At 38.7% G+C, this 27582-nt stretch overlaps 1 protein-coding gene across 1 annotated transcript; it reads left to right on the forward strand.

Moving 5' to 3' along the window:
* The first annotated feature begins 226 nt into the window (after positions 1 to 226).
* Positions 227 to 15380, forward strand: LOC107764005 (patatin-2-Kuras 1-like). The gene is made up of 8 exons (XM_075252655.1): positions 227 to 390; positions 458 to 643; positions 1659 to 1814; positions 13415 to 13567; positions 14032 to 14038; positions 14087 to 14389; positions 15069 to 15211; positions 15323 to 15380. Exons 1-8 carry the CDS (start codon positions 227 to 229, stop codon positions 15378 to 15380), a joined length of 1170 nt encoding a protein of 389 aa, XP_075108756.1.
* Positions 15381 to 27582: the final 12202 nt, after the last annotated feature.

Here is a 27582-nt window from a genome sequence, read left to right on the forward strand (position 1 = left end):
CTTCATGTTTGTCATCAGTCATCTTCATGTTTGCCAAAAGACATTAAAAAAAACGTTAACCTCTTAATGCTTGAACTACAGTGGTCCACGAGACGTTATACTGTTTACATGGTTATATAAACCCTTCTTGTTTGATGCTCAAAGCACCAAGAAAATCTTAATACTTGAGCTATTAATTGTTATTTGCAATTTTTGTAGTCGAAAAAAGATACTGTAATTATCTAAAATGCCAATTACTGGATATTTTTTTATTTTATTTCTTTTGGTACTGACAACTACTGGATCAACATCTACTGTGGTCGGAGAAATGGTGACTATTCTTAGCATTGATGGAGGTGGTATTAAAGGCATCATTCCTGCCACTGTTCTTTCTTTTCTGGAAAGCCAACTCCACTTACACTGTAAATATATTTTTTATGGCTTCTACTTTCCTGATTGATGAATGATTGTTTTTGAGTCAGGAATTAGACAATGATGAAGATGCAAGACTTGCAGATTACTTTGCTGTAATTGCGGGGACAAGTACAGGTGGCATATTGACCACTATGATAAGTGCTCCAAATGAAAAGGGTCGTCCTTTATTCGCTGCCAAAGATACTATATCATTTTACTTCGAGCATGGCCCTAAGATTTTTCCACCTGGGTACATATAGTTTTTATATATTTAACAATGGTATTCTAAGATTAGCTTTTATACAAAAATGGAGTATAAATATTATTACACTATTAGATCACCTAAAAGATATAAAGATAAGAGTTTGTTGCTTAGAAAATCATTCAACTATCCAAAATTACTGACTAAAGTCACTGAACTATAACTATTTCACACAAATGATCATTCAACCAAAATTATGATCAAACTTTTCGGTGAAAAAATATGACATGGCAGTCTTTATGGATTTTTTATATTTTTTGGACCAAATAAAATAGTTGACACCCAAAGAAAACATAAAATATTCACCCATACACCCAAACTAATCGGCTAAAATGCATCCCTGCTACAAAAACATCTCTTCTTCTTATAAACTACATAACAGTTCTCTTCTTCTTTTTATAGTTTAACCTCGTACCTATTATTATTTTATAAAAAGCATATGTGTTGCTTTACTTGTACCCATTATTATTTTAAGGAGAAAAGATTAAAAGAATAAAAAATCACGATAATGATGAAACCAAAACAATATCAAGGAAATCAAATGAGTCAAGAAAAGGAGTGTAGTTTCGCATTAAAAATAGTTGCTTAGTAAGAGCAATTGTGTAGTTACTGGTATATTATAGTCCAAAAATATTTTATTTGGTGGATTTTTTAGGTCTTGTTTGGATGTTAATTATTTTATTTAGTCCAAAAATATATATAAAATTCTATGTGTGCTGTCATGTCTCATTTTTTCATCGAAAAGTTTAATAATTCCGGTTGAGTGATCATATGTGTGCAATAGTCATAGTTCAATGACTTTCCTGTTTGCCCATAATTTTAGATAAATGAATGATCTTCTGAGTAATGAACTCTTAAAGATAATTATCTATAGTAAGTGAAATTTACAATTTAAAAAATCAGTCAAGGATAACCTATTATGACAAGCAAAAACTGTATAGATAGTGCAAAAAGTTGTATGTTTTTTATAATAGTATTAAAACAGATTTGGTTTCAATTGCAGTGCCTCGCCTCCCTTTTTCGCCCCCAAATTTGATGGAAAATATCTTCACAAAGTTTTACAAGAGAAGTTGGGAGAGACTCGTTTGCATCAGACTTTAACAAATGTTATCGTTCCAACCTTTGACATGAAAAACTTTCAGCCAACAATATTCACCAAATGGAGGTAAGTCTTTCATAAATCATACTCCCTCTATTTCAAATTAGATGAGTGTATTGGGAAAAAACTGAATTTACATTGAAGGTGACGTGGCATGACACGAGGACTAGTCAAATGGTCAAAACATTATAATCAGTTAAGAGGCACGAGTGATAACAGATACGGGGAAAGGAAAGCTAAATAGCCACGAGAGGCAATTCGAATAATACAAACTTCGTACCTATTTAGGTCATTTAAAGCCAAGAGATCAGAAGGCATTGAAGACATAGATATGATGATGAAAAGGAGTCCAAATTCAATATTAAATACCCAATACGTTAGAGAATTGGTATTAAATAGGAATGATTGTGTAACGTCTTATTTATTGTCATTTATTGCTCATAATTGTCTCATTAAGACTAAGGTATTACTCCATTTACTTAGAATCAACTATAAAAGGAGGAGGTCAGGTCATTTGTAAGGACAGAGGATATCATCAACATTACATTGGAATACAAATCTATTTACTGCTTATTTGTCATTCTCAAAAAATCTATTATTTCTTTTTCATCTCCTGATTATCAGTAGCCCGAATTTCTATTTGTCTTTAGCTTTGACCAAAGAATCATATTTTTGGTTAAACAAATTGGTTCCGTTACCGGGAAACTGATAATCTTTTCTTTGAAGCTACGTTTTATTCGTCTTTATCAACATGTCAAACAATAACAACAACAATAACAGTGATAACACATTGGGAAACCATGAAAATCAAGGAGACCTACCGAACATTGGCGTGGTTCCCTCCCCTCCAGATTCACCACGTCAATCTCGTGAAGGCACTCCTGCTCCTGAATTCCGTGCTGATCAACAAGAACAATCTGAACATTTTGAAGGAGGTGCAAATGAAGCTTTACAAAAGCTAATTGATGCACAGGTCGGCAAAGCTCTTCAGGCTCTAGTTAGTCGATTGCCTGCTGTACCACCCACACCAACTCCTAATAATAATACATTGGAGAATCCTCGTTCTGGTCTTGTTAATTCTGGAAATGGAGGAACTATCAGTGAACCACAGGAAGGGGGACCATGTAATTCAAATAATTCCTATTTGCAAAATTTAGTACTAACCTTGCAGAAACAGATTAAGGAACAAAATGAGCGTATTGAGCAAATCCCTGGAGTTCCGCCTGTAATAAAAGGAGTAGACATGGACAAATACTCACAACAACCTTGGAAGCCAAGTGATGCTCCCCTTCCAATTCCGAAAAAGTTCAAAATGCTTGACATCCCAAAATATGATGGTACTACAGACCCACGTGACCACGTGACTGCATTTACAACAGGCGTGAAAGGCAACGACTTGACCAAACAAGAAATTGAATCAGTACTGGTCAAGAAATTTGGAGAAACACTCACCAAGGGTGCATTAACCTGGTATTCTCTTTTATCTAAAAATTCTATAAATTCTTTTGTTGAGCTTGCAAATTCTTTTATTAAAGCACACTCGGGAGCTCAAAAGGTTGAGAAAAGAATGGAAGATATTTTCAAAATCAAACAAGGGGATTCAGAGTTGCTCAGAGACTTTGTTGATAGATTCCAGCGTGAAAGAATGACTCTACCCCGTGTACCTAACAACTGGGCTGCAATAGCTTTTGCAAGTAATTTAAATGACAAAAGTTCTAAAGCCACGAGAAGACTCAAAGAAAGCCTTCGAGAATTCCCTGCAACCACGTGGAATGATGTTTACAACAGGTACAGTAAGAAGCTGCGAATTGAAGAAGATACCATACCTAAGTTTCATCATGAAGAAAGGAGTGGTTCCAAAAGATCAGAAACCGAAAAAAGATCAGGTAAAAACATGTACGATCCGTATATAGGACCTGCAGGAAAAGACTCACGGTCAAAACAAGATAGCCAGCAATATGATCAAAAATCGAGGAACAGGGAATCTGGTTCTTCATCAAGATTCAGAAATGATCGGAACAGACAAGAGTCACGAGATGATGACAGAAGTTTAAAGGCAAGGTTCAGCGGATATAACTTTAATGTCACTACCTCCGAGCTCGTGGCTATTTTGAGAAGCATGGGAGATAAGGTAGGATAGCCAAAAGAGATGCGGTTAAATCCAAATAGATGCAATCCAGATCATTAGTGCGAATTCCACAATGATCACGGGCACAAAACTTCAAAATGTAGATTCTTGCTGAGTGAAGTGGATCATCTATTGAAGCAAGGGTACCTCACTGAGTTATTTAGTGAAAGAGGTAAACAAGCCTATATGAAAAATAGGCAAGAGCCACCAAAGCCTCCTTCACCCAAGAGAACAGTGAATGTGATAAGTGGGGGAGAAGATATTCACGGCATAACCTACATAGCTTCCAACAAGGTTTCTAAAGTAACAATTACACACGGGAAACGGGTACGGCAGGTTTTAGAAAATGAAAGTATTTCATTCGATGATGCAGATACCGAAGGAGTGATAACCCCACATAATGACGCACTAGTAATATCTTTACTTGTACATGATACTAATGTAAAACGAGTTTTGATTGATCCAGGGAGTTCCGTAAATATTATACTACTAAGGGTATTACGTGAAATGCAAGCTGAAGACAAAATGATACCCAAGGCGCATACCTTGTCAGGCTTCGACAATTCAAGTGTGGTAACAAAAGGAGAGGTAATTCTAACAACTTTTGCTGCAGGTGTTGTTAAAGAAACTAAATTTCAGGTAGTTGATATGGAAATGGCCTATAATATGATCATGGGGAGGCCTTGGATCCATGATATAGATGCTGTTTCATCCACTCTACATCAAGCTATTAAATTTCCATCACTATGGGGGATTTGTCAAATTCGAGTGGATCAACAAACAACCATGAGTATCAATGCTGTAACAGATACGAGCACCATAAACAAAGAAAAATAGCAATTACAGGAAACAGTTGAAGGTGTTAGCAATCAAACCTCAACTGAGCGAGAGAAAACAGATTTAGACTCGAGACCTGATATAATTCAAGAACCTGAGGAGAATGAAAATATCAAAAAAACCATCGAAGAACTCGAGGCTGTGATATTATTTGAGCAGTGGCCTGAACGGAAAGTTTATGTTGGAGCTAATTTAAACTCAAACATGTGAGGTATGTTAATTGAATTTCTAAAATCTAACGTGGACTATTTTTCTTGGTCCCATGCTGACATGACAGGGATACCACCGGATGTGATGACTCATGAATTAAACGAAGACCCATCCTTTACACTAATAAAGCAAAAGAAAAGAAAGCAAGGAGCTTTCAAAAATCAAATGATTCAAGATGAGGTCCAAAAGCTATTAAAAATTGGGTAAATACGCGAGGTAAAGTATCCTAATTGGTTAGCAAACACAGTTGTTGTACCTAAGAAAAACGGTAAGTAGCGGGTTTGCGTGGATTATACAGATCTTAACAAAGTCTGCCCAAAAGATTCTTTCCCTTTACCGCATATAGATCAGTTAATTGATACAACTGCAGGACATGAACTTTTGAGTTTTTTAGATACATATTCGGGGTACAACCAAATTAAAATGGACCCCAGTGACGAAGAAAAAACTTCTTTCATCACAGACAGGGGACTTACTGTTATAAAGTAATGCCCTTTGGTCTCAAAAATGCTGGAGCAACCTATCAAAGGTTGGTCACCAAAATGTTCCAAGAATATTTAGGAAAAACCATGGAGGTATATATAGACAATATGCTCGTCAAAATCCAGCATTCTCATGATCATATTTCTCATTTATCTGTTACATTTGAAATTTTACGAAAATTTAATATGAAACTCAATACAGAAAAATGTGCATTTGGGGTTGCCTCAGGCAAATTTTTGGGCTTTCTCGTTTCTAACCGTGGTATTGAGGTAAATCCTTCTCAGATCAAAGAAATAGAAGAGATCCCTAATATCCTTACAAGTAAAAAAGAAGTCCAAAGGCTAACGGGAAGAATTGCATCCTTGGGGAGATTTATTCCCAAATCTTCAGAAAAATGCTTTAAATTTTTCTCCGCACTCAAAAAGCAAGATCATTTTGAATGGAACAAAGATTGCCAACAAGCCCTTAGAAATTTAAAAGCTTACTTGTCAAATCCACCATTATTGGCAAAACCAAAAGAAGGAGAAAAGCTACTCATCTATTTGGTCGTGTCAGAAGTTGCGGTAAGTGCTGTTTTAGTCCGTGAGGACCAAGGTAAACAATCTCCTATCTATTATGTAAGCAAGTCTTTATTAGATGCTGAAACACGATATCCACAACTAGAAAAATTAGCATTAGCTTTGATCATGACATCTAGAAAATTAAGGCCTTATTTTCAATGTCATCTCATTGTTGTAGTTACTACTTTTCCAATACGAAACATTTTGCATAAACATGAATTGTCAGGGAGGTTAGCAAAATGGGCTATAGAATTAAGTGAATACAAAATCATTTATCAACCTAGGACTGCTATAAAATCTCAAGTATTAGCCGATTTCGTAGCTGATTTTAGCCAGGGGATGCATTTAGAAGCAGAAAAAGAATTACAAGTTTTTAATGGTGCAAACCCGGGGACCTTGGATTTTATTCACTGATGGTTCGTCTAATGTAAAAGGAGCAGGTCTGGGTATAGTTCTCATACCACCTACGGGTGAAACTATTAGGCAAGCTATAAAATGTCATTCTATAACTAACAATGAAGCAGAGTACGAGGCTGTAATTGCAGGTTTAGAATTGGCAAGAGAACTCGGCATAACACAAATTATAATCAAGAGTGATTCTCAACTCGTGGTCAATCAAATGCTGGGGACTTATACAGCCAGGGAAACTCGAATGCAAGAATATCTCGAAAAGGTACGGGAACTAATAAAGCAATTCCAAACTTGGAAGGTAATGCAGATCCCAAGAGATGAGAATGTGGAGGCAGATGCTTTAGCTAATCTCGCATCTGCATCTGACGTAGCAAATGAGCAAATGCTTCAGTCATACATTTATTTCATTCCGTTCTCGAACCTGATAAGAATGAGGTAAATTTTAATCATTTAACATGGGATTGGAGAAACGAAATTATTGCTTTTTTACAGCACGGAATCGTGCCTAATGACAAAGGGAAGGCTTACGCGCTTCGCAAAAAAGCCGCTCGATATTGTTTATATCAAGGAAATCTTTATCGAAAGATGTTCGGTGGACCACTAGCAAGGTGTCTCGGACCCTCTCAAACAGAATATGTGATGAGGGAAGTGCACGAAGGACATTGTGGAAATCACGCAGGGGGAAGGTCACTGGTAAGAGCATTGATTTGAGCAGGATATTATTGGCCTAAGATGGAAGAAGAGGCAAACAGTTTCGTGTCCAAATGTGATAAATTTCAAAGATACGACAATAATATGCATAGACCAGCTAAGTTACTACACCCTGTTATAGCCCCGTGGCCCTTTATGAAATGGGGAATGGATATCGTAGGTCCACTACCACAAGCAAAGGGTCAGGTAAAGTTTCTACTTGTACTCACAGATTATTTCACTAAATGGGTAGAAGTAGGAGCATTTAAACAGGTACGAGAGAAGGAAGTTAAAGACTTCATATGGCGAAATATAATGTGCCACTTTGGAGCACCAAAGGAGATCGTGTGTGACAATGGACCATTCATAGGATTGCAAATCACAGAATTTCTTCAAAGTTGGCAGATTAAAAGGATAACATATACGCCATACCATTCAGTGGGTAATGGACAAGCGGAATCCACAAACAAAGTCATTATCAACAACTTGAAGAAGAGGTTACAGGATTCAAAAGGTAATTGGTCTGAGATATTACCTGGAGTACTATAGGCTTATCGTACAACGACAAAAACGAGCACTGGAGAAACACCATTTTCCATGGTTTATGGTGCGGAAGCCTTAATTCCAGTTGAAATAGGTGAACCGAGCACACGGTACGTTCAGGAAACGGAGGAATCTAATGATGAAGAGATGCGGGTCAACCTTGATTTGCTTGAAGGAAGAAGAGAAGCTGTATTAGTAAGAATGGTAGCACAAAAGCAAGTAATTGAACGATATTACAATAGGAAAACACGCCTCAGATTTTCAAAAATTGGGGACTTCGTGCTTAAAAAGGTGTTCCAATCTGCAAAGGCTGCTAATTCAGGAAAGCTAAGTCCAACGTGGGAAGGACCATACAGAGTTCGTGACATTGAAGGAAAAGGAGCATACGATTTGGAGACAATGGACGGCAAAGTTTTACCCTCACATTGGAATGCCGTCCATTTAAAGAGATATTTCTTTTGAGAAAGTACCCACGGTCAGGTATCACCATGTTAAAATTTTTCTTTTGAATTATTAAAGTTTTACTAACGATTTTAGATGCTAGGCAAAAACCCTAACTCGTGCCAAATGATGAGTCACGGCCTGCAAGGCAAAAAGGAGTATTCTAAAATTCCCAGCCCAGGGTTACAATTAATCTGATGGAAATACACACGAGTTAGACAGTCTACATCTATAATCGCACCTCCGAGTCCCGTATATTTTTCTGTTTCAGGAAAAGGACCAAATTGAAAGAAATAAACAAGTGCTCGAGGCTTCATACTTCACCGCTCAAACACTTGAGGGACTACATATTACACACAGATATGTGTAGAGAAACAGATACGAATATCGAACAAAAGTCGGCCACAAAGAGACAAGTGTTGAGAAAAAGTTACGAAGTCTTCAGCATTCATCATCGTGTTCAACAAACACAAGACATTCATCATAATGTTTTTCCCATTAGAACAACAGAGTCATCTCTCAAACTCATAAACGAAGTCACCTCTCAAACCCTTCCTAATATATAAAGATAGGGTCATGACTATGTACTGAAACAGGTTATGAAGAAAAACCTTGTTTATTTTATATTATGTAAATATCTGTTACCAGAAAAACAGCTACGATAAAGTTATAGATGTATTTTAATACATGTAATAGTCAAAAAACTTGTTAAAGTTCATGAATAAAAACTTGTCAAAGTTGTTTCATATAAAACATGTGTATTCCTATTTCTTTCATCGTATTACAACACCATTATGAAGTTGAGACGTCTTCTTCATTAAGTGTCGATAAAATAAAAGGGCCCTCTTTTATAAGCCTCATGTTGATAATCCATGAGAAGAATCATAAAGCATTTTCAAAGGATAAAAATGCTAAGCTATTCTATAAGTCCTAGATAAATAGGCAAGAATAGAATATACAGAAGTACCGATAAAACTTCTTAATATAAAAGACTAAGTACAAACTTAGTCAGCAAAATATTTGTTTTTTTACAAATACCCCATTATGATAACTGGGGACTTCATCAAAAGATCCCTTAAAGTTTCCAAAGGATAACACCACCAGTTAATAAAGAAAAAACAGTAAAGTTTGAAATACATTCAACTAGTCACTGAAGGGGTTGGAACATCAGAAGTTGCAATCTCATTTTCAGGGGCAGTCACAGGCACGGTAACAACTTCTGAGGGAGCAGCAATAGGAGCAGTTTCAACTGGGCCTAGAGTGTTAAATTCACCGAGGGAAGCAAGAGTCACGGGAGCTTCCATGGACTGTGTCATAGAAGTTCACCCTCGGGAGCCTGAATTGCAACTCCAATTGCCGCAGTAGCCACTTCTTCATTTAAAAGCTCTTCTGCCCCAGGAGTTCCAAGTGCAGGAGAAGGAGTATCAACTGGTTGTTGGCTTTTTTCAATAGTGTATAAGACTTTGGCTAATTTAGATTGCAAATCAAAGTTTTCTTGAGTAGTTTCCATCAAAGCATCATGACGACATTTTAGAAAAGCCCAACTTACCTCTATGTTGAAGTTCTCCTCAAGAAGTTCATACTCCCTTTCCCACATAGCAAGATCGTTCTTCAATATCTGGTGTTCAGCTAAGTGGGAGTCAAGGTAAGCTTCAAGGGAGGAATGAGAACTCTTCAAAGAACATATCTCGTCAGAGGAGATCCTTAAGTCAGCCTGAGCTTGAGTCAAGCTTTGTACTAACTCCCCTGCATATTCTTCTTTCTTCTCCACAAGTGCCTTAAGCTCTCTGATTTCTTCACTAGCCTTTGATAATTGTTCTAAAAATAAGTACTCCAAAAGCTCCTTATCTTTTTCAAGTTGGCTTGAAGAAGCCTTGTCAATTGCTAGCTTAGAAGTCAAACCACGCTTTTGCTGCTCCAGGTGATTTCTACTTTCTTGCAACTCCTCTATGGTCCCCTGAGCATTCTCAAACTGCTCCTTCCAGTTTGCTGCCTCAAGCTGGGTATCCTTGGCTATTCTCCTAGCCTCAGAGATAGCCTTCGCAGACTCTCGATCCTTCTTCTCTAGAGTGGAGATTCTTCCCATTAACTCAGTACCAATAAGATTAGCATACAAGGGAAAGGAATCAAATGTGAGAATATAGAGAGATATAAAAAAAACTTGTAAGTTAAAAGAGAAGTACCTTCAAGGTAGAATGAACTATGTCATTCATCAGAGTCAAACAACTGTGGCTCTCCATCTTCTTCTTCTCAATATCTCCGATTAGAGGCTCGAGCCAAACATCAGCTCCACCAGTCTTTCTCAAAAGGCTATGATAGGCAGGAACTTCAAGAGTAACACTTCTCATAGCCATGCCTCTGCAACTAGAACCCGCCTCTGTATGCTGAACAGAGGGAGGGGGAACAATGGAAGGGGAAGTAGTAGAAGAGGTAAAAACAATGGGAGCTGTGGGAGTCAAAGCAGGGATAGTAGGAGCAGATATGGGAACCAAAACAGGTAAGGAAACAGGAGTCGATAAAATAGGCAAAGAAATACTCGTGGTTGTCAAAGAAATAAAAGGAATAGAAGGAATAGAAGAAATGGAAGTAGAAGAAGAGCGGGGAGTTTCATCAAGAACTGGTCCAAACTCTCCACTCTCAAAACCACTAACAAAGAGACGTCGAATTGATTCGTTAGAGCCTCTTGGAGTGGTATCCTCTTACGAAAGGATTTGAATAGGCTCGGAGATAGAGGCTCGAGCAGGAGTATCTTCAACTTCATCTCCATCAATGACGCGTCTCCTGGCTCTTGGCCTAGCTATCAAAGAGGTATTCTCTTCTTCCTCATTCTCAGAACATTCTTCTACAACTTTTCTTTTTGGTAGCGTGGCCCGAGTCTTTACCAAATTAAGTAAAGCGGTTGAAGACACTCGAATGGCAACGACTACCTCAACTGTAATACCCCTGATACCAAATCCTGATAAAAAGAGGGATAAAGAATTAAAATAAGAAAGAATTCAATATACGGCAAAGCATAAGGAAATACATACCATGGGTCTTCACTTTCCAAACATTCAAAAGAGAAATTGATTTTCAAGTTCTTGCCTCCATAGGCGCAATCTTCAAAATTAAATCTAACCAACCACGGAAGTTAGGAACGTGTTCCACATCTCCCATGGTTGCTACGAAAATCCAAAAAGATATGAGATTAGAAAAGAAATCAAAATTCTTAAAAAAATAGATACGGTAAGAAAAAGAAAAATTTACGTGCAAAATTCCACTTCTCAGGGAAGGGAATGTTTGTTTCACCCAACAAATCCACCGTACGTACAACAACATAACGACAATACCACCCTCGATCCTTGTCATCTTCGGGGTTTACCAAAACCTTCTTGCTTCTTGTAGTCAAGGTAAAAACTCCATGGCGGAATAATTTGGGGTGGTATAGGTGAATAAGATGGGAAAAGGTAAAATTAACATTGGCTTTGGTAGACAAATACCTTAAGCAAGCCACAGCTCTCTAAACAAGAGGACCTACTTGTGCTAAGAAAATTTTGAAAAAGTGGCAAAATTCAAGTATAACTGGGTCAATGGCAGGATTAAATCCCAAAGTAAAGGGATAAGTGTAAACGAAAGAGAATCCAATTCTGAAAGAAGAAATTCTCTGGTTTGGGGCAAGAATCATCATACGAAGATTATCTCTCCAATTACAATCTTTCCTAACAGTGGGAATCACAAGTTTAGTTATTAAAGAAGGATAGGTGTCAGCTTTTTCTAAATTTTTAACTTGTTCTTGGAAAGATCTTCTATCATTCCCAAAAGATAAATCATTGGGTACGATTTCTTCAACTAAATGTTCCTGAGTAGGTTTAGAAAGTTCTTTACCTTTAGAAGAGGGGGTCTTTGGGATAGAACTCCTAATACTAGAAGAAGAAGAAGAAGCAGAACCAGATGAACCACCACGAGTGGATCCTAGGCTCAAGTTCTGAAGCCTACCTCCTTTGCCTCTCCTATGTCTTACGGGGTAATTGGGGAAGTGATCTAGAATTGGAACTTTTCTAGGGTTAGGGTTTAGAGATGACATTGTTGAAAAAGGATGAACTAAAGGGGAAAAAAGCAGAAGTGAATAATAAATTGCTTGTTGAAGATCTATGAAGAAGAAAACAAAAGAAAGAGGGTTAAATATGTTTATAATGACAATCGTCAAACTTAGAAGTGTAATGATGGAAAGCCTATAATAAAGGCAACTATCACTTCGTGAATAGTGGGAATGAAGAAGCCTTGAAAAAAGGGCGCAGAATTGCAGAATCAATCAGAAAATGACACGTGTGTAGAGCATTAAATAAAAGGTGACACGTATGTAAAGCATTAATTAGAAGGGACAATTGAAGCGTCAGTACTGTCATAGTATTAATTACGGCAAAAATTCTCTTTTTATGAAGATCCACTTCCCAAATATTTAATTGATAAATAAATGGAAAGTGGGGGGACTATCTGTATTGGGAAAAAACTGAATTTACATTGAAGGTGACGTGGCATGACAGGAGGACTGGTCAAATGGTCAAAACATGATGATCAGTTAAGAGGCACGAGTGACAATAGATACGGGGAAAGGAAAGCTAAATAGGCACGAGAGGCAATTCGAATAATACAAACTTCATACCTATTTAGGTCATTTAAAGCCAAGAGATCAGAAGGCATTGAAGACATAGATATGATGACGAAAAGGAGTCAAAATTCAATATTAAATACCCAATACGTTAGAGAATTAGTATTAAATAGGAATGATTGTGTAACGTCTTATTTAATGTCATTTATTGCTCATAATTGTCTCATTAAGACTAAGGTATTACTCATTTACTTAGAATCAACTATAAAAGGAGGAGGTCAGGTCATTTGTAAGGACAGAGGATATCATCAACATTACATTGGAATACAAATCTATTTACTGCTTATTTGTCATTCTAAAAAAATCTATTATTTCTTTTTCGTCTCCTGATTATCAGTAGCCCGAATTTCTATTTGTCTTTAGCTTTGACCAAAGAATCATATTTTTGGTTAAACAATGAGGTACTTTCCTTTTTAGTCTGTTTCAAAATAAATAATACATTTCTAAATTTGGAAAATAATTCAACTTTGAACTATTCATTTTACCCATATTACTCTTAATGAGAAGCTTTTATATCTACACAAATATCATGGCCCCACAAAGCTTTTACCCCTTAAACTTTTAAGATCATAAGTTACAAAATCTTTCTCTTTTTCTTAAACACCGTGCCAAGTCAAACTATCTCATCTAAATTGAAACGGAGGGAGTATCATTTGGATTTCTAATTGCAAATATTGCCATTTCTAGTAATTATTCTTTAATTTGAAACAAATACAGATAGCAACTCACCTCATTTGGACGCTAAGATGTCTGACATATGCATTGATACCTTGGCAGCTCCAACTTATTTTCCTCCATATTACTTTGAGAATGATGATGGTAAAGGAAATCAGTATGAATTCAATCTTATTGATGGTACTATGTTGCTGGCAATCCGGTACATTCCCTCATATAAATCATCTTAATTCTGAATCTTCTTTTGTTAGATATTCCAAAAGAATTAATTTAGATATCTGTTTAACTAGTGTGGATTATTTCACGTGATTTTTTCAACATGCATGCTCATTATTATATAAAAGATTACATTGTTATTGTTAAAATAGTTATGTAAATAGTACTCCCTCTGTTCCAGTTTATGTGAATCTATTTCCTTTTTGGTCCGTTCCAAAAAGAATGAACCCTTTCTAAATTTGGTAACAATTTAGCTTAAAGTTACAACTTTACCCTTAATGAGAAGCTTTTATAACCACACAAATACTCTGGGCCCCATTTGGACTTGTTTAGGACCACAAATTCTAAAAGTCTTCATTTTTTTCTTAAACTCCGTGCCCAGTCAAATAGTTTCACATAAATTGAAACGGAGGGAGTATATGAAACGTACTTGAGAAATCCAGTGGATACTGTAAGAGGAGTGGACAAAGTGCAGACTCTGAGTTGACAGGCCTTAGTTGCCCTAAGCACAGTAACCAACAGTGCGGAAACGGATCCATCATTTGCTTCTATCAAGCCATTGGACGTCAAACAAATTTTGCTGCTCTCATTAGGGACTGGCACTTCTGCAGATTTTGCTGGGACATACACAACAAAGGAGGCAGCTAATTGGGGTCTTGTTTCCGGGCTATTTCATAATAATTCGAACCCTCTTAGCGAAATGTTATCTGAAGCAAGTATTATCATGAATGATTATTACATCGCCACCATCTATAGCCCTCTTGGTGCTGAAAAGAATTACCTCAGGATTGAAGTAAGACAATCTCGCTCAAAAACACTATAACACTCCTAATTACTCCATCAGTTCCATTTTATGTGGCGAAATTTGAATTAGCACGGAGTTAATTAAGAGAGAAATGAAGACTTTTGAAACTTATAATGTCAAAAAAGTGATAGATACTTGTAGAACTATAAAAGTTTCTCATCAAGGATAAGATATGATTTAAGTTAAATGGTTACAAACTTAGCTAGCGTTTGAACATAGATTTGGTTGAAACATGCAATAAGAGTTTTTGAAGTTGTGTTGAAAAATAATTTTTGGAAGTTGAAGTTGTGTTTGGACATGCATTTTATTTGAAAAAAAGTTGAAATTTGTGAATGGAAGAGAAGTTTTCACCCATAACTGTCCTAAACCAGTTTTTGAGAACTTGATTTATTTTTATAAACTGATCATATTCCACGAACAAATAATATTTTCAAAAAACTTTTGAAAAAAATTCCCAAAATTTATGGCCAAACAGAAGCTTAGAAAGTTGCCATTCTTTTTTTTTTTTTTTTTTTTTTTTGCATTAGACTAAAAATAAAATGCTGTTACATAAATTGAAATAGAGGGAGTATATGATTATTTGAAGTTGATTAATTTAAGAGTGAAAAATTTCTTTACCATTTCCCTTCCTTTTATATTATGTTCCTTCCTTTGTATGTAATAACAGAAAACTACATTAACTGGCACTACTACCGAAATGGATAATGCTACAGAGGCTAATATGAACTTATTGGTACAAATTGGTGAAAACTTGTTGAAGAAACCAGCTTCCAATGGGAATCCTGAAACCAATGAGGAAGATCTAAAGAGGTAAGACATATATCTATGCACCATTATTCTTTATCTATTTAGTCTAACTTTAGTTCGAATTATAAATCTATTTTGTTGCTACTTATAATCACTGTCCTAATTTGTACGCAGGTTTGCGAAATTGCTCTCAGAAAGGAAGAAAAAAGGTGCAAACAAAGCCGACTCATAATAATTATGCTAAAGAATAAGCGCTTGTAAGGCATGCAGTAGGCCGTCAAGTCGTGTGTTGTTTTAGAATATTCGTGTTTTTCAATTTCAGATATAAAATGATGAGAGGGATAAGTTTCAAAAGAAATATCCCTCTCTATGTAATATAATTATAAGGACTATGTAAATTTTTGGTTGTGTTATTCTAAGTCAGACCAATGAAAATTAAAAAAAAATTGCCATTTTATGAATCTTTTTATTCATATATTGCTATTACTACCCCTCCCTTTGAACATAGATCCGAACTCCCACTCAGAATGGGGGGGGGGGGGGGGTTTAGTTGGACGGCCATTCTTGTCACGATTCTAAAATCGACCCGATTATGATGACGCTGTTTAACTTGAAAATTGTAATTACAATTAGATTTGATTTTGTGGTTCTAAAAATATGTGATCTATTTTTATGTTAGTTGTTAGGCAATTGATGCTAAGTGAAAGACTGAAAAATAAGGTAGGAGCTTGTAGATAATGTAATAACCAAACCGAATGATCAGAAATCAGGGCCTCGAGCTGACGTACACGGGGCCTCGAGGTCGAGTCGGACGCCTCGCTAAAGGCTGTCGATGAAGGGTTAACAGTTATGATAAATTCAATGGCGGCTTTTTATGGCCAATAATAAGCAATAAATGAAGAACAACAAATAGAACACAATAAATGTAAATAGTGGAGTCAAGAGAATTTGTTAAAAAGCAGGGAGAATGTTCTTGTATTTTTGATATTGTGTATAAGATATCTTACAAAATGACAATGATCCCCTTTATATATGAGAGGGAATCCTAACATAGTGCAAATGCTTTTATTAAAAAGATGTGGGGCTGGTACAGCCATTTAATGCCTTGATTCGTGTCTGAACTAGCCCGCTAGACCTTGCCATCTCTAGCTACGTGCCTTGGGAACTTCCCACTTTTTTTTATCATAACCATCAATTTATACTGCTCCGAGGTCGGACGTCGATAGCCCCTCGGGTGTGAATCTCGGCCATAGCCTCGAGCCTTTAACAACGTGCATACGAGGCGTCGTAATGATCGAAATTGGACCCTCCGATTTTACCATATACAGATAGTCCCCGTGTTTCTTAGAGTGAAACGATAAGAAATGACTTTGATATCCATCTCTTCGAACTTCTTGTGATGATGTTATACTTATGACGTAATCCTTTGTGATAACTGAGGCGTCCCGTCGGTTCACCTTTCCGGAATCAGTCAATGTACTTTTCCATAATCATTCGTTGTACCGTCGATTCATATTCTCCAAAGTGATAATATTGACGTCGGTCCAGTTCCCAAAACGTATTGATTGCGCCTGTCGGTACGTCTTTCAAAGACATTGATTGCGCCGTCGGTTACGCTGCCACCCTTTCTATAAATGGAAGCCTTCTTGAACCAAAACTTCATTCAAATGTTCTTTAATAACCTTTTACCCCTTTCTTCTATTTATCATCATCCATTGTTATTTCTCATGTTTGAGGCCTGTGGCCTTAAGGTTACATGACAGTGTTTTAATCATTGCGCCATGGCCTTTTTCCAAAGCTTTCCCTTCCCGGGCGAGATCATACTGATTTGTTATTGTTGTTGTTTACCCGAGGTAATGAGAGAGAAATCTCAAATGATCTTCGCATTAAAGGATATATGGACCACGAACTTCTACTCATCTCCCTTAATTACCCAGTATGGTGCCTCGCTCCTTTTGCTTTCGGTGGAGTGAGGTGGTGCCATCTACTAACTGTTGCATCCCGCACCGGTGCAACTTCTCAAGAAGTGACTTTACAATTATAGTGCTGGCGAGACCCATACTAGCCAGATTTTTCACCCAGCCACTTCTTCATCTTTTTCTGCTTCTTCGTCATCTTTTTCTTCTTCTTTCTCATCATTTTCTACTTCTTCTTCAATATTGAAGATGTCGTTTGAAAGATCGAGAGGAGGCCTCGAGGGAATGGTTCTCCAAGACTCTTCCCCCGAGGATGTACCCCCTAGAGTAGATTAGGCTTGTAGCTATTATATACATTTTTTTCTTTTTACTTTGGCTTCTCTGTTTCTGTGTAAAGACCATTTGTGGGCTTTTGTAATAATGTGTAAGGACCCTTTGTGGGCTTTTGTAATCATCGTTTGCTAATGAAAAAGTGTTTCTTTAATTTTGTACCTAATTTATGCCGAATTTCCTTTTACTTGCGTTTGTGGAGCATCTGAGTGCATGATTCTACCGATCGGTCCGAATGTCGGGCCTGGGTGTAGATGTTTCCCCGGTGCTTGATCGGTTAAGACGATATCTTGTGGATCCCTTTGTCATTCCTCAGACTGGGCCCGGATTGAATTAATACGAGCCTAGGCCATCGGGACCCCCGACTTCGAGTTGAATGAGAGTAGGGATTCAAATTTTCAGGACGAAATTTGGACTTTTAGACCCCGTTGATGGTCCTCGAAGGGGGGGGGGGGATTCGCTCGGATGTATGAGACTAAAGATAGCATTTAGGCTTTCCAAGGCAGTCCCCGAGTGAGAGTTTGCTCAAGCTCGGGCGACTTGAAAACTTGTTTTGAACTTAGAGAGAAGATAGCCTTAAGGCTTTATAGATAGATCCCGAATGGAGACACGCCTGGACTCGGATAGCCCCTGGATTAAAGTAACCGAGAGGGCGTTTAACTTGATCCGAAGGCGAGAAATAGCCCTAAGACTTTATTAGTTGTCTTTGAGTGAAATTGGCTTGAGCTCAGGTAGCTCGAGGGCCAGAGGATCGGGTAAACAACTCACATTTGCAATAGAAGAAATCCTCGAGGTAGGGTACCACCTCGAGGTCAAGCCCGTGTGAGTAGATTTTAGAGCTTATCTTCTTTTTGACAGAAGTCCTCGAGATCGGGTACCATATCAAGGTTGTAATGATATTAATGGCTCCTTAGAGCCTATCTTCTCTTTGACAGAAGTTCTTAAGATCGGGTACCATCTCGAGGCTTGCAATGATATTAATGGCTCATTAGAGCCTATCTTCTTTTTGACAGAAGTCCTCGAGATCGGGTATCATCTAAGGTTTGCAATGATATTAATGGCTCCTTAGAGCCTATCTTCTTTTTGACAGAAGTCCTCGAGATCGGGTACCATCTTGAGGTTTGTAATGATATTAATGGCTCCTTAGAGCCTATCTTCTCGTTAATAGAAGTCCTCAAGATTGGGTACCATCTCGAGGCTTGCACTGATATAAATTGCTAAGCGACCATGCTAGAACCACGGAACCCAGGAATGCCTAACACCTTCTCCCGGGTTAACAGAATTCCTTATCTAGAATTTTTGGTTCACAGACTCTTTAAAAATAAAACTTCTTCGATTGGGGATTTAAAATAAACCGGTGACTTGGGACACCATAACTTATTCCAAGTGCCGACTCTGATAAAATAAATAATCCCATTTCGAATAATGTCACTTAAATTGGAAAACTCCCTTTTATCCTCCTCGGGTATGTAAAAAGGAGGTGTGACAGCTCTAGCGACTCTGCTGGGGATAAGAACCCAGAACTTTCGGTTCAGGGTTCAAGAATTCGAGCTTGTTAATGCGATTTTTATTTGGCTTTACTGTTGATATTACTGTAATTTGTGGACTTAATGTGGTAATTGTCATTTACCGCTTTGATATTAATTGAACTGTATTTAAATGTCTTCTTACGCCACCCCTCTGAGTCTTCTGAAAATGGTGCACACGTTCGTGTGGCCCGCTTTTTCTATAGAAATTATACCAAATAGATCGAGGCTGGGCCAGAAACAAGGTCGGGTAGGCTTTAGTGCTTCCGGTACGTTGTAGTATAGAACACAAATCCCAGGTTTTAAACCTAGAATAACGCAACCTCATGTCGGATCCCTAGTATGAATGATTATTTGCATCGCGTGAATATGACGTTGGGGACTCAACACAGGGGTTAGGTCCGTCTAGGACAAGTGTACCCAAAATAAAGACCATCCTGATGCATCCTACGTGCTATGTAAATATTTATTCTGTTTCATCTTGCATGTTGACCGACTAGGAAAAGGAAATAAAGAGAAAAATCAAGAGTGAGGATTTAATCGATTTCTAAAAATCCCGGTATTTGAAAATATCCCGAAAAAGAGAAAAAAAAAAGGAAAATGTATTTCAAAAAAAAGTGAGTCAAATATCATGTTTTTATGTCAAAACTGACCGAAGTACGCAAGTCTGATTCTCACCGAATGTGGGATACGTAAGCAACCCATATAAGATTCGGCCTCATTTTTTACAAATAATAAAATAAAGGGTGTTTCGGGGCTTTTGTCAAAATAATAAGCCGACCTAGCTTCTATTGTATTTTAAGTCATTTCTTACCGGAATAGCCTTAGATTACATTTCAATTGTCGAAAGGCTATTTTTGGGAGGAACATGCAAGTCTCTTTAAAAGGTGTCTTTTCCAGTTAAATACTTATCCCCAGCCTCAAAATTTGTTTGGAATTGTGAAGGGGCCACGTTTGCAAAAACAATCATTTTTACTAAAGTAGCAATAAAAGGGGTCTTTGTTTGTTGATTTTCTTTAGAAAACTTGTTTTGCAAAAGAGTGCATAAGAGTCAACCCTAACCTTAACCCTCCGCAGGTACATATGAATACTGTCTAAGACTCATCACAATCTGTCATAGAACGGGCTCGATTGCAGCTTCACAGGTGGTGGGATGATTTAGATAAAGATGACCAAGATTGGGTGAAAGAACAGTTGGGTTCCCTGATAGACATCATGCACATCAAACCCCGGGAGGATTTAATCAAAGCCTTGGTAACCTTCTGGGATCCCGTCCACAATGTGTTCTGTTTTTCGGATTTTAAGCTCACCCCCACTCTGGAATAAATGGCCGGGTATATTGATTTTGGCCAAAAGTTAAGAAAGCAACAACTCATATATCCAAGGGCTCCCTCTTTACATAAGTTCTTCGATCTTCTAAATATTAGCAAACAAATGAATAAGGCTCACGTGAGCAAAGGATGTTGTTCTTTCTACTTCTTGTATTTCAGGTTCGGGCACTCAGTCGGGTTTGAAACACATGAAAAGGGGTTGAATAACAAACAAGACAAGAGCATATGGCAAATTCATCGTCGGTTTGCCTTCATCGTGGCATTTCTAGGGGTCATGGTCTTTCCAAAGGCGGAGGGCACAATACACACTCGTATGGCCAGAATCGCACAGATCCTCATCACCAAAAAATATCACACACTAGTCCCGTTAGTGCTGGCAAACATATACTGGGCATGTTCTTCTTCAAATATGGATGATCGAACACCTTCGCCGCTATCCTAAGTTCATGATATATGCATCGGACGGGAACAATTTCATCAAAAATTATGAGGAAAGGGTGGAAGGCTACAAACTGCAATAAGGAGTCGAAGCTTGGGTTTCCTATCTAAGAAAACTGAGAGTGAATCAAATTGAATGGACCATAGGATGGATCCCGGTAATAGAAGTCATATACATGACAGCTTCAAAAGGCTACTTGATGATGATGGGAGTAAGAAGTATACAACTATATGCACCAGTCCTAATACAATTGGGAAGATATCAGGTGATACCTGAAGATGCAGATCTAAGCACCCAAGTCATTGAATTACACCCAGAAGCAACGCTACCCAAGTTTTTAGTTCAACAGGATTGGAATGGTTGTTGGTATCTAAAAAATGACACCTAGGTGCCGGGCCCGGCTAGGGGCAAAGTTGATCCCAATTATGCTGCCTAGTTTGAAAGAACTTTTTATGTGAACAATGAGCCAGAGCCCGAACTCGAGAGGCCTGGAAAAAGGCCCCATGTTTAAGATTTTAATGACAAAATTCAAGAAAGGTTGGCCTGGGGAGAAAAGGAAAAGAAATATCAAGCCAACATTCACGCTTTGCAAGAAGAGTTGAGAAATGTCACCTTTAATAATGATCTACAGGCATGAGAGGCTGAGGGTGAGAGGAAAAGGCTAGTTCAAGAAAATGAAGCTCTCAGGGCCCAGGTTCGATAGCTGAGAATAGCAGCCGAGAACCCGGGTAGAAGCAGAAAAGACGAAAGGCTCATCTACAACCTTACACAAAAGGTACGTGACTATGAAGATGATCTTCAGAAAACTGGGTTTGAGCTGGCCAAAGTACGAACAAAGTTGGCTAAAAATGCATAGGGACGGGAAACTTTAGTTCAACAGATGAAAGAAAAATACGAAAGAGAGGTCACAAGTTAGGAAAAGGAGATTAGCAACCTCGAAAGTAAAATGGCCAAACAAGCCAAGAATTTCAAAGCCGAGAAAGAACATTGCTACGCTTTGATGGCACAATTAGAGGGAGACCTATAGCACTTGCAGGAGCATAATCATACTGCCACCTAGGTCTTAGAGGCTAGATCCCAACAGACAGGGCGTTTGTTGCAAGAAAAGGGCACCATAAGGGAAAAGGTCAGAAGGATCGCGGGCTACATCACGATGAAATGCAGTGAGTGTGAGGACATGACCAGATCCATGTTCTTCTCCACTGTAATGATCTTTGTCCGCCAGATAATGGAGGATCTCTATCGCCTCCAAAACGACATGGCACGTAGGCCCGCAGCAAGACCAGTTGGTGTTCCTAGGACAGGGTTAGAGGCACCGATGTACTCTTGATTGTATTTTCTTTTTCAAGTCTATAGTTTCATTTTTAAATTATGTTTTGAGTCTGTTTGAAGTTGTAAATTCCTAGAAGAAAAATATGTCTCGAGTCTATTTGAAGTTTTAAATTCCAAGAAAAAGTATGTTTCGAGTCTTTTGTAATTCAGTAAAGTAGAAATTTTATTAATGAAAATTTGGAAAACCCCAAAAAATTTGTTTCTTTATTGTTCGCATTTCTTGAACTATGAGATGATCTGATTCACGTGGCGTCATGATACATAGACAATCCTCATCGGATCCGGTCACGATTTTGTAAATAACTCCAATGAAAGAAAAACAAAAAAAAGGAAAGAAAAAGAAAAACCAGAATAAGAGCAAGAAGAGCAAGAAAAGAGAGGAAAAGAAAAAGAGAGAAAAACAGGAATAAGAAGAGAGGCATTAAAGAGCCAAAGTGGAAAGAAAGAAAAAGTGGAGAGATAAACAAAAGTCGGGATGAAACACGCAACCATTGCAAAACATGTAAAAACACACTTAACTGTATAGGTGCATCACACCCCCAGCGTGTGATTACCTATGTGTTAATTGTCTCACACTAATCGGTTTGTTGTGTTGGCTATCATCCAGGTTCTATATTGAGGTGGTTGGTTTTGTGGTAATCTGGGTTCACATCCGTACTTCACAATGTCAAAAGGAAGTGTTGAAATGTCTTCGGAAAGTCATCTGCCAACAATCCCTATCCCGGAGGATAGCCCGATCTCGACCATCCTAACTTCTAAGTCAGCAACTGCTGAGGAAAATAGGATTCTGCGTCTTCGCATGATGGAAATGTGGGACGCCTGGGCTAACGGCTGAGAACCACCAAGTGTGATACCTAGATTCCTGAGTTATTTCCCAGGGAAAGTGGGACTTCCAACATCCCCATAAGTTATCCAAATACCCCACTGGGATATCCTACCATCTCATCCCACTTTGCTGGAACAACTTTTAAGGCTCGCCCCCAGGTGTTAACTTCAGGTGCGGCCTCAAACATATTCACTGCGACACCTTGTTCAGCTACAACACAACCCACTCTACCCAGGCCTAGCTTTGATCTATCTTCCTTTACATTTCAAGCACCATCTTTCCCACTGGAACCTACCCAGTTTACTACCAATGCTTACCTCAGCCACCCCGACATGAGTTTACCGCGAGGCAGGAAAAAACCACAAAAAACCCTGAACAAGAGGAGATTACCAGAAAGATGAGGAACATGGAGTATAGTCTCAAAAATATACAGGGTCTGAGTGGGCAAAAGAGCGTATCCTACGTTAACCCGTGTATGTTCCCACACGTGCATTTACCCTTGGGCTTCAAAACCTGAAAGTTTGAAAAGTACGATGGGCATGGGACACCTCAAGAGGTACTGTAACCAATTGCAGGGAGCAGGTGGAAAAGAAGAGCTTCTCATGGCGTATTTTGGGAAAATCCTGGTCGGCAGCTTTTGAATGGTACATGGATCAGGATATATCTCGATGGCATATTTGGGATGACCTGGCTCAGGATTTTGTCAGGTAATTTCAGTATAACATTGACATAGCCCCTAACAGAAATTCATTGTCAAATCTAAAGAAGAAGTCCTCGAAAAGCTTCCGAGAGTATGCTGTCAAATGGCGTGAACAAGTAGCCAGAGTCAAACCCCCAATGGACGAAACAGAGATGGTTAGTGTTTTTCTTCAAGCCTAAGAGGCTGATTATTATCAAAATATGATGTCTGCGATAGGGAAGCCATTTGCCGAGGCCATCAAAATTGGTGAAATGGTCGAGAATGGTTTAAAAACAGGGCATATCTTGAGCCAGTCTGCTATAAGGTCTAGGCGGGTCTAGAGGTGTAACAAACCAAAAGAATAAGGAAAAAGCGGCAATGGAAACTTCAAGTGTAAGAAAACCCCGTCCACCCAGACCTCATTTCCCAGAAAGAACCCCACAACATTACTATCCCCATCAGGATGTGGCCTATGTTATGGTTCCTCAGACATACGCAGTGATGAGTGCATAACCCTATGTTAGGCCAAAACAACAATTCAATCAAAACCGAGATCCATTTCGCAGAAATCAACCTCCTCACCAAGCTCAGTATAATCCCCGACCTCCACAAAACAACTTCCCCTACAATACCTGAGCCTAGGAACCACCCAAGATGGCAAACTTCACACGCATTGGTGAGTCATATTCCAGTCTTTTCCCCAAACATGTCTAGATGGGTTTGTTGCAGCATATACCCCAAACCAGGCAGAACCCAGTGTCGCCCGCTTACAGAGCTGGTACTCGATATGCTTACCATTTAGGGGCGGAAGGGCATGATACAGATGAATGTTGGACCCTGAAAAGAGCTGTGGAAAATCTCATAGAATAGAAGCGAATAGTGCTAAAGGACAAAGACGTTCCTAATATAACCAACAATCCATTACCGGCTCACAACAACGGGCCTGTCATTGGAATGATTTGTGAAGATAAAGAGTTTGACCCAGCTCTAAAAGCCATCATTGCCATAGCCAACATGGAAAAGAAGCCAAAGGCTTCCGTAAAACAAGACAAGGGGGAGAAGAAGAGTAAACCCACCCTTCAGAATACAGAAAAGAAAGAGGAAACCAAAGCTGGGGCAGTGCCTTCAAAAGATGTCGTTTTCTATGTTCCTCGGGGCCACAAGAAAGAACAGATGTCATTGAACCCTCCAAGAAGATTTGAGCTAAATGAGGGGTCTAAAATGTATGTGCCTAAAGGGACCTACGTGGTGCGGGGGCCAGTAATTTCACCAAGGCTGAATGAGCCCATGGTTATTGGTGGCGCACTACAGAGGCCCATGACAGATCCCACTGTCGTTCCATGGAATTACAACAAGGCGGTAGTAACTTACAGGGGGAAAGATATCTCAGGAGAAGCAAAGGAAAGTAACCCAACTGAAAAATACCTCAATCTGGAGGAAGTGAATAATGCCACGAAGAAGTGTTTCCCACTCAAGAAGCCAGTTAGTGCTGGAGAAGTAGAAGAGTTCTTCCGAAAAATGAAAATGGCGGACTACAAGATAATTGACCAACTCCAAAAGTCTCCTGCTCAGGTCTCTTTGTTGTCTCTGCTAATGAATTCAATTGAACATCAAAAAGTGTTGATCAAAACTCTCAATGAAGCATATGTACCCATTGAAACCACTATGGAACAGTTGGAGAGGATGGCGGAAAGGTTTTTTGCAGTCAATCAAATCTCTTTCAGCAAGAATGATTTGCCCCCGGAAGGGGCCGTCCATAACAAAGCCCTTCATCTGATAGTTAAATACGAGGGATATTATGTGAAAAGGGTCATGCTAGATGGTGGTTCTAGGGTAGATATCTGCCCTCTCTCAACTCTGCAACGAATGGAGATCGGTACTGAGAGAATCAAGCCCAACAATATCTGTGTGTGCGCCTTTGACGACATCAAGAGAGATACCATAGGCGAGATTGATTTGATTCTAACTATTTGTCCAGTAGATTTCAAGTTGCCATTCCAGGTCCTGGATATGGATACTTCCTACAATTTCCTCTTGGAAGACCTTGGATTCACGCAGTAGGGGTTGTACCTTCTACTCTCCACCAGATGGTGAAATTTGAATATGAAAATTAGGAGATTGTAGTTCACGGAGAAAATGAGCAGTTGATTTACCGGGACCTATCAGTCCCATGTCTCGAGGCTAGGGAAGGAAGTGAACATATAGTCTATCAAGCTTTCGAGTTTGTAGTCGCAGACCAATGTGAAGAAGGAAATCCTTGTCCTCAACCCTTTATCTCAAATGCGTCAATTATGGTTGCCAAGGAAATGATCAGGCATGGTTATAAATCCGGGAAGGGGCTTGGGACGTCATTGCAGGGAATCACTGAACCTATCACTGTGGTTGCTAGTGAAAAAGTTCTGAGGGTTAGGTTTCCAACCCATGCCAACTAATGAAAAATGGGCAGATAAACGAAAGAACAATGGTTGGGTCTTGCCTCAGCCGGTTCCGCATCTTTATAGAACATTCGTCAGGCCTAAGTACAATGAGGAAGAGGAAGATGAGGCCTTCACGGCCGAGGAAATTGAAGAAATCTATGGGGCTATGAGGCAGATGCTGTATAAAACCCATATGGTCCAACCAGGGAAGGCTCGAGCACCATTGAGGTGCTGTATATGGGGCCTAGTGCCAAGTTTCAAAATTGGAAGGCTACTCCTTTCCCAGTTAGGCGGGAATCTCGGTAGTCCAGTCCTGCCACCTTTTCTGCATCACGAGTTATTTCAGGGTGTAACTCGAATGTTTTATTTTAGTTTATTGTCTTCAATTTCCAATGTAAACCTTGTTATCTTGTCACACCTCCTTTTTACCTACCCCCCAAAGGGCGTAAAAGAGTTTTTCCAATTAAAGGACAATCCCAACGGGATTATTATTAAAAGATTAAGAGTCGCCACTTGGGAGATTTATGGTGTCCCAAGTCACCGGTTGAATCCCGAATTGAGGAAAGGGTTGACTCTGTTCAACAGTCCGCATACCAAAAATCCGAGTAAGGAATTCTGTTAACCTGGGAGAAGGTGTTAGGCATTCCCAAGTTCCGAGGTTCTAGCACGGTCGCTCAACTATTACATTGGCCTAATTATTTGATTAATCACATGTTTGAGCCTATGGTGCATTGTTAACTTATTAACCGCTTTTAATTATTTTAAGGAAGATTGAACATCGTTTAAAACACGTCTTCGGATCACGCCATATGAAATGCACCCGCAATCCTAAACCTATTTTATTTAACATTTTAAGATTTGATTTGGGTCACATGAAATGCACACCCGAGTTTAGGAAGGTAAGTTATTAAAATAGCGTGCCTAAAGCAACTACGCGCTTTAACTTTGCGAGGGCCATGGAAAATTCGCTAAATGGCACACCTCGAACTCTAAGGATCAAAAAAAAAATAATTACACGAAGGCCATGCAATTGTCATTTTTGTTTGGCACGGCACACCTCGATTTTTCTAATCAAGAAGTCTCTTAAATTAATCACAAGGGCCACGCACTATCTTCTATTTAATAGCACCTCTTGAAATTATTTAAGAATATGACTAATTGAACATTATGAGATGGGGGATTTGTTCAAATTAGGCGAATGGGCCTTAGTTAATATGGATTAATGATCAGAAAATGGGGATAAAATGGCGTCAAGAGGATCCAGATCCTATTTCCACGCATTTGGCCCAACGTGAGCCCAATTTCAAATCACCTGCAGCTGCAACGAACTGGACTCACTATCGAGTCCTTACAACGTGCAAGCAGGGGCCGAATTAATGGGAATTGATGCTAAACTAACATAGACGCAACAATTTGAAATCACCCTTTGACGGACCAATGGATAATTACAAGAGGCTTTAGCAACTCCATGATTTGAAAACAATTAGAACTCAATTCTTGAGAGACTACATGGCACATGACTCTTAATTTTTAAAGCCTTGAATCAGCTTACAGTGCTAACATGGGAATTTGACCTTATTTAGACTTCTCATCAACAAACTTAAAGGATAAAATATCCAGGACTTTGAAACAATCAAA

The sequence above is a fragment of the Nicotiana tabacum genome, chromosome 5, assembly GCF_000715075.1.
Source record: "Nicotiana tabacum cultivar K326 chromosome 5, ASM71507v2, whole genome shotgun sequence".
Classification (NCBI taxonomy): Eukaryota; Viridiplantae; Streptophyta; class Magnoliopsida; order Solanales; family Solanaceae; genus Nicotiana; species Nicotiana tabacum.